The sequence below is a fragment of the Nematolebias whitei genome, chromosome 3 (genome assembly GCF_014905685.2).
Source record: "Nematolebias whitei isolate Nwh7 chromosome 3, NemWhi1, whole genome shotgun sequence".
Classification (NCBI taxonomy): Eukaryota; Metazoa; Chordata; class Actinopteri; order Cyprinodontiformes; family Rivulidae; genus Nematolebias; species Nematolebias whitei.
In genome coordinates, this window is record NC_056500.1 from 54,398,514 (window position 1) to 54,406,500 (window position 7,987).

The window sequence follows — 7,987 nt, forward strand, 5'->3', positions numbered from 1 at the left end:
AGAGAGATGTTGGATGAACTATTTATTTAAAATTCCCCTCAGTTGTTTTATTAAATCCAGTTAATATTTAAAGCTGCATTAATCAAAGGAGTGACAGCCTGAACGAGCCAGATGGACAACGTGGGACTTCCAGGATGAAAACAAGAGTCCAGTTCATTAATGTAGTTTACAGTTAACTTGTTTTTAATAGTGTGTTCAGTTTAATTATCAGTGTTTATGTGACATACAGTTTGTGGTGTTGAATAAATAAATAAAAATTAAACCTGATGTCTTCATTTTCAACTTTAGTGTTCACGTTATATGTTTAGCATCATTTTAAATTTGAATTACATCATGTCCAGATAGCTTCATTTAGCTCAGAGCTTCATTATATATTTATTATTATTAAACTGTTGTTATTTAGCACATTTATGTTATAGTGCAGCACCACGTGTGCACGTGCCTCATTCTATAAACAGTGATATTAGAACTGGATCAGACTGTGTCTCTTCCAACACAGATGTTGGTCACAACACCTGGAATCTGATGTAGATTAACTACGAGATTAAAATATATTCCATCAGTCGAGGTTCTGAAAGCACTGTATCCGTCGCCATGTTGATAGAAATATAGCGTCTGTCCGCACGTGCGTGTGCGCATGTGGTTTAACACAAAGCCTCAGCGGGAGATGTTTACATTATCAGCGGGGGGTCAGAGAAAAACCTCCACTCTGGAAGGTGGAATCAGAACCTCTGGATTCAAAGAGGGGGGCCACTGGTGTCGAGTAAATGATCAGCAGAACCACAGAGAGAAAGGAGCGCATGCACTCAAAATACACGCCGTGTAAACGGCCCCTAAGTGTCTGTTCCTTCTCAGGAAAGGGGCTGCTTAGCTGGGGGGGGTATTAACACTCAGGTTAACTATCATAGTCAGTATGTCAGTGTGGTCCAGGATGTAGACTCATCCTGACTTGGGAGATTAACACACAGAGAAGGGGGGTAGGAGAGACACGCTGTCTCTGAGGACGTTCTGTCTTTTGAGAGGACCTTGGTTGGATGGACGCTACACTCTCAACCTCCAGCAGCAGATAAGGAAGCAATCACACAATTTATCAATGCACTTGACCTACCTACTATTGGGAAAGTTCAAAATAAACTCATGTAAAAAAATTACAGATAAAGAAATTAAAGCTGCAATAGGTAAACAAACAACAAACAAATCAGCGGGTAGTGATGGTTTTCAATCTGAATTGTATAAAGTTTTTAGGGAGGAACTCAAACTGTTACTCCGGGCATGTTTTAACTGGACTCTTCAGGAAGGAATGGCCCTTCCATCATGGAGGGAGTCAGTTATCACACTCATACCCAAAGAGGGCAGAGACACGTGTTTCATAAATCCATTAGAAGTTGTAATTCCAGGCGACGCAGGAGAGTGACGTCAGTGGTAACTCTTCCTCTGCTGCCTCCCTACTGTTTGATGCTTCCAGAGTACTCCCAGTGTGAGGCAGCAGAGGAACTGGAATTGCAAATTCTAATTGATTGATGGAACACTTTTTGTGGGGGTGGGGCGTGAAAATGAAAAAGTAGCTTCCTCTTCGTTTTCTCTGTAGTTGTGTCACACAATGAGCAGTGTTGAGATGAAAATGAAAACAGTTTGGATGATCTATTAGTAATTTCATTTATGAGTCAAAAAATGCAGCTCTGACTTTGAAATGAAAAAGCATTTCTGCTAATTCATTTTAATTTTCAAATTTGACATTTCAAAATGAATTTTGGTCACTTTTTATAGGGATCCATCCATTTTCTTTACCCGCTTCTTCCATTTTGGGTCACGTGGATCGCCGGTGCCCATGTCCAGCAATCACTGTGTGAGGGGCAGGGTACACCCTGGACGGGTCTCCAGTCCATCACAGGGACACATAGAGACAAACGAGACAAACAACCATTCACTCTCTCACTCTCATCTAGGGACAATTTAGAGTTACCATCAGCCTAACATGCATGTTTTTGGTCTGTGGGAGGAAACCGGAGTACCCGGAGAAAACCCACGCATGCACGGAGAGAACATGCAAACTCCACCCAGAAAGACCCCTGGACCGGGATTTGAACCAGGGACCTGCTCGCTGAGAGGCAGCAGCTCTACCAGTTGTGCCACCGTGCTGCCTTTTTATAGGGATATATTTTGAAAATTAAATGTTAAATGTTATTTTATTTATCATTTTAATTTACAAACTCTGAAAATGCAGTTTGGATTATTTATTTTTCATTTTATTTATGAGTCAAAACATGCAGCTTTATTTTGAAAATGAAATGCATTTCTGTTAATCCATTTTCATTTGAAAATTGAGACACATTTGTTTCCATATTATACAGGGAAAAATGTTATTTATTTATTTTCTCCTCTTTTTTTCTCTGTTTTTCTTTAGTGTCTTTACAAAAATCAATAAAAATTAAAGTATAAAAAGAAGCACCCTTGTGTTGTGGGTTACCAGTGAGGGGCTGGAACTGGGCTGACACTTGGAGACTAGTCATCACTCTGGCTTGTGCACAAATGAGCTTTTTTCTTGTTGCAGTCTCACTGAATTCAAAGTGTTTGCAGTCAGAACCACGTGTTTGTGTTTTAATCTGACAGGTTTTGAAAATCAAGGCTTGTGTTTTTACAAAACTGTATTCTATCAGTGGCGTTCACATTCATTTGTTGCCCATCTCCGCTCTTCCACCTTTGCATTCACATCCAAACTTGAACACTTGGGGCTGCAGCCTTGAATGTTTTATTATTATTTATTTTTGTCAGAAGAGATGTCCTGTTTAAGACGTCACATTTAGCTGTGGTGCTCTAAAATTGATGGGAACCAAATTGCACAGGTCCTCTGGTCGGGTTCTTCTTTGTTGAAACGTTTTATCTTTTATTCAAAAGGTCTGAGGAGCCGCAACAAACTCAGTCTTAGAAGCACCACCTTCACTAATGGCACTTTGCCACTGTCTCACACTCATCAGTTCCACACCACACTGCACCAGTTCAGGGCCTGCACACTGCCAGTATCCACCCCCCATTCAGCCCGGTTTATGGGACCACCTTGCTTGAGCTTCCAAGCGAACTGCTCTGAGGTGGTGATTTAGACGTAAGCAGATAGCAGCCGTTGATTGGCCAGCAGAGCTACCTCACTGTATGACCCGCCCAGCAAAACGACTAGTTTGAAAGAAAATCAGTCACTCGAAGCTTTAACTTCAAGTGACAAGGCTGCAAGCCTGTGTGACACAAGTGAGGAATTTGACTGAATAAATGGATGCTGAGATTGAGACACTTTTTAAAAAACGCCTGCACATTTTAAAGACATTTTGGAGACTTCTCCTGCAAATGTTGTTCACCAATTAGTCACTGTGTCACAGCCCAGTTAAAATGTCTGATGCTGTTTATGACAAAACATGTTGTTCCACTTTGGAGTAAGCTGTTGGGGGAAGAATCAGTTTTGTGTTGTGTGCTTCCTTGACTGATGAAGCCTCCTGGATGGAAGGTGAAACGTTTCAGCACAAAAAAAGAAACAGTCCAGATGACCTGACTGAAAAATGTTGGATTGTATACCTGGATTATTGAGCATGGACTTTGATGCCTTGGTATATTCACACACATGAATTATTTATGGACAGCGTTGATGCTTCGAACACAACTGGCAGAACTGGGTCAATGAAATATAATTTTATCAGATAATGTATTAATTTCATGAAATATCTTTCCGGTAGAAAAATGTAGTTTCAGCTACATGCCTACAACTCCCAACATTCACGCACCCACCCTTTATAGAACACAAGATGGCGAGATATTATTGGTTGAGAGCTGGGTCACGTGATAGAGTAGGACCTCCCGTTCGTTGATGGTGATGACGACTCCAGGAGGTGTGGCCGAGCTCTGAAGAAGATGTGTTGACTGTTTAGTTGGGGCCATTGTTCGTGACGGCATGGTGGAGATACAATGGTGCAGGGCTGTGATCTTGTACTTTACATGTAAAATAAACCTTCTGAAATGGAAGACAAGTGCTCCTCCTCTCCCTGCTCCAGATCAGAACACTTTCTTACATCAACATTTCTTCTGCACTTTACAGTCAATAATGTAAGATGGAGTTGTAGTTTCGTTCTAGTAACAACTTAGTTTCTGTTGGTAATAAGCACAAAATCTTTCCTCAGTCTTTTTACACAATTCTGTGCTGGAGAATTGGCCTGACTGTAAGGAACCTCTTGACACCAATATCAACCTTTTCTATTTGATTTTTCAGGCTAGAGTCCCACCCTCCAATGACTTCAAGGTGGGAATGAAGCTTGAAGCTCATGACCCACGCAATTCCACATCCGTTTGTATCGCCACAGTGATGGGTTTAACTGGGGTCCGTCTGCGTCTCCGCCTGGATGGAAGCGACAACAGCAACGACTTCTGGCGACTCGTCGATTCCTTGGACATCCAACCCATCGGCACGTGTGAGAAGAATGGAGACATGCTGCAGCCACCTCTGGGTAAGAAAGGCAGCGCCACTGATGTCGTTTGTAGTTGTTTAAAGGAGAAATGTCAGTCAGAACTGGTAAACTCAGTTTGAACCCATTATTCTCTCCTTCAGGGTTTCGAATGAATGCCTCCTCCTGGCCCATGTTTCTGCTCAGAACCTTGAACGGAGCAGAGATGGCACCAGTATCAGCCTTTAAAAAGGTTTGCCGTACATCTGCGCAGCTTTAAAAATAGTATTAGCCAAACAATGTGGCTCTGTCTGATGCTCTTACTCTTATTTTGTTGTTTTAGGAACCTCCACGACCGCTCCAGAATAATTTCAAGCCAGGCATGAAGCTGGAAGCGGTAGATAAGAAGAATCCATACCTGATCTGCCCTGCCACAATCGGAGAAGTGAGGGGTGATGAGGTGTTCATCATGTTCGATGGGTGGCGGGGGGCTTTTGATTACTGGTGCAAGTATGACTCCCGGGACATCTTCCCAGTGGGCTGGTGTTCTCTCACTAAACACAGCCTCCAGCCTCCAGGCAACAGTGGTGAGTGTTAGCTGTAGGTGGCAGCAGATATTTACATGATCTGGCACGTGCCGTTATTTGTTATTAGTGTTTGATTAATCCCCATTTGGTTGGAGTGCAGCATCCAGAACGTTACTCCCACTGCAACACAAATAAACTCCATTAACAGTAATAAAAATACCTTAATTTTAACAGGTAGTGCCTTTTTATCTTTTTAGGAAAATACATTCAAAGTGACTTGTGAATTTGTATGTAATGGTAGTCTTTCTTTCTGGCTCTCGCTCAAGGTGGACGCTAGGGGGGGGCGATATGGCTCAAATATAATATTGTGATATTTCAGAGCATTCTGACGATAACGATACATTCATTTGACAAAATTAACTTCACATGTTGCTTTGCAGTATTATATAAAAACTAAAAAACAAAAACAAGGGTTAGTTTTACCAAAATTACTTTATTTAGTAAAGTATTCAGTCTCAAAGTATAAAAATGAAAATGATCCTTCTGTTATTTAGATTGAAAGTCTGCACAAAATATAGGTCAGTAAATCCACCACAAAAACTAAAGTGCAGGTGAAGAATGACTAAATAAAATGAAGCTTAAGATCTGTTGATCATAAATGTAACATAGAGCAAAATATATGTTTCCTTTAAATGAGCTGTAACTTCCAGAACTTGTAACAAGGTGATCATCTGACCCTGAAGCTGGTGGAGTTTCAGCTTCCTCTGTTCCTGCAGGAATGATTCTCTGATGCTCCATCTCTGATCACCTGACTCTGTTCTTGCTCCATGGACTGTGGAACTAAGAGACAGACCTGCGTGTGTTTGTACCGGCAGTTTAGAGCGGGGGAGACGCAGCCCGCACCGGCAGCCAGAGCGGAGTGGGGAGAGAGAAAAAAAGACGAGTGGCAGCGTAGAGCGGGGAGAAGGGAGAGACAGTTGAGCTGTCTGTACCTGCAGTTTAGAGCTGCATGGAGACACAGCTGAGCCGCACGTTGTTTGTTTTTAGCTTTTTAGCTAGCTAGTACTGCGCACAACTAATTAGCGTTAAACCAGCACCGACAGGTGGAGGTGGGGGTGCGCAGTTCAGTTTGTGTGTTCAGTGCGCTCGGTTCTGTTAAAGGGGCGGGGCGCCCTGACGTATCGTGAAATTAGCATATCATGTCATTTGTTTGCGTGGGCAAGCTGTTTTTACAGGTATTATCATGAACGATATGATATGTCCCAGCCCTAGTGGACGCTCCTTAGAGTTTCATTCAGGCCTAATAAAGCCGGCCCAGCCCGAGTCCTCAGCCCCCCCGCCCCCTCCCCCCACCCCTGAGCCCCACTCAGACCCAGTGGACCAACGGAAATTAGAGGGCGAACCTGAAAAAAACAAAAAAACTTTAAAAAATATATAATGAATCTTTTACTGCTTTTGTAAGCAAAACAGTTGGACATGAACGTTTTAAAAACGTAAAGAAAGGAAGATATAAGAACAAGTCACCAAATGGATATTAACATTCAAAATGATTAGCCAAAAACATCAACTTTAGGCTATTATACTCATGAACAAAAATATTTTATAGTGAAATTATTTGGAAAAATATAGAACAAGGCTATTTTAATTTAGATATAAAAGAAAGTCGTGCAAAATTAAGCTGAGTCATGCTGTCACTGATGACGGAGAGATTTAACGTTCACCCGCACTACACGGAATAAAACTACTGTGTGCATGAAGAATAAACTGAAGAGGCCTACGTTGTACAACTATGATTATGCTAACAGCTACTTTAATAAATAAAATATCTATAACAAATAACATACAGCGGGTAAAGACGATGGATGGAGGGAAGGAAGAAAGACATTAATTAATTAATTAATTGGAATCGATCTGCAGCACGGTGGTGCAGCTGGTTGAGCTGCTGCCTCTCAGCGAGCAGGTCCCTGGTTCAAATCCCTTGTCCGGGGGCCTTTCTGGGTGGAGTTTGTATGTTCTCTCCGTGCATGCGTGGGTTTTCTCCAGGTCCTCAAGTTTCCTCCCACAGACCAAAAACATGCATGTTAGACTGACTGGTGACTCTAAATTGTCTCTAGGTGAGAGAGTGAATGGTTGTTTGTCTCTATGTGTCCCTGTGATGGACTGGAGACCTGTCCAGGGTGCACCCCGCCCCTCGCACAGTGACTGCTGGACATGGGCACCAGTGACCCCCGTGACCCAAAATGGAAGAAGCGGGTAAAGATGATGGATGGATGGGATCGACCTTGAAGGAGGCTCATAACATGGATCAGTGGAGTGGATTCCCATGAATCAGCCATTTTATACCAGACAGTTCCAGCAGGACTCGAGGCTGACAAGAAAAACTGTCTGCCTGATGAAAACTCAACAGTCCAGGCTTATCTGAATCTGACTCCCCCGTTTGGGCTCGGATACGAGCCGACTATCAAAGTTCTCCTGGGACATGGGTAACTAGGAACAAAAGCTTTGTCTATCGCACCCCCCCACCCGAGAACTTCTGTGCGGGTTTATCAGAAGTGCCGGATGAAACAACATGATGAGAACTGTGGCCTGTGTGAAAGTGCTCATGGACAAATGTCAAGACCTTGACATCAGATGCATGTAATCATATGCTGGTGGAGTTTTGATGTCTCCACTCGTGTCCTGACGGGACAAGATGTGAAGACATCTTTTTCTAATACCACTATCCAACCTTATGGTTTTTACCCTTTTCCTATCTAGAAGTATTCTAATAAAGAACAGGGGCCGTGCTTCTCAGCAGCAGCAACGTGCACTCCACCCATGTTTCAGACGACTACGAACATAATTTCACTGTATTTCTGTACAATGATAATAAAACTGATTCTGATATTGTGTGTGTGTGTGTGTTTGTGTTGACAAATCTTAGTGAAGCTTGTAGAAGGTAACTGCATGTTCATGTACAACAGGTGAACTTGTGAGTCAGCCTGGTCGTTGTGTTGACATGTTAAACGTGACAGGATCGTTGTGTTGACATGTTAAACG

The 7,987-nt window shown here is 42.5% G+C and overlaps 1 protein-coding gene across 1 annotated transcript in view; it reads left to right on the forward strand.

Annotated features, from left to right (window-relative positions):
• The first annotated feature begins 4,252 nt into the window (after positions 1–4,252).
• LOC119408200 (sex comb on midleg-like protein 2) overlaps positions 4,253–7,987 on the forward strand; it is a 12,865-nt gene continuing 9,130 nt past the window's right edge. Inside the window, exons 1-3 of the mRNA XM_037675038.1 lie at positions 4,253–4,484; positions 4,586–4,674; positions 4,765–5,008. Of these exons, the coding sequence (XP_037530966.1) occupies positions 4,286–4,484; positions 4,586–4,674; positions 4,765–5,008 (532 nt within the window). The 5' untranslated portion in view covers positions 4,253–4,285. The remainder of the gene's footprint in view (positions 4,485–4,585; positions 4,675–4,764; positions 5,009–7,987) is intronic.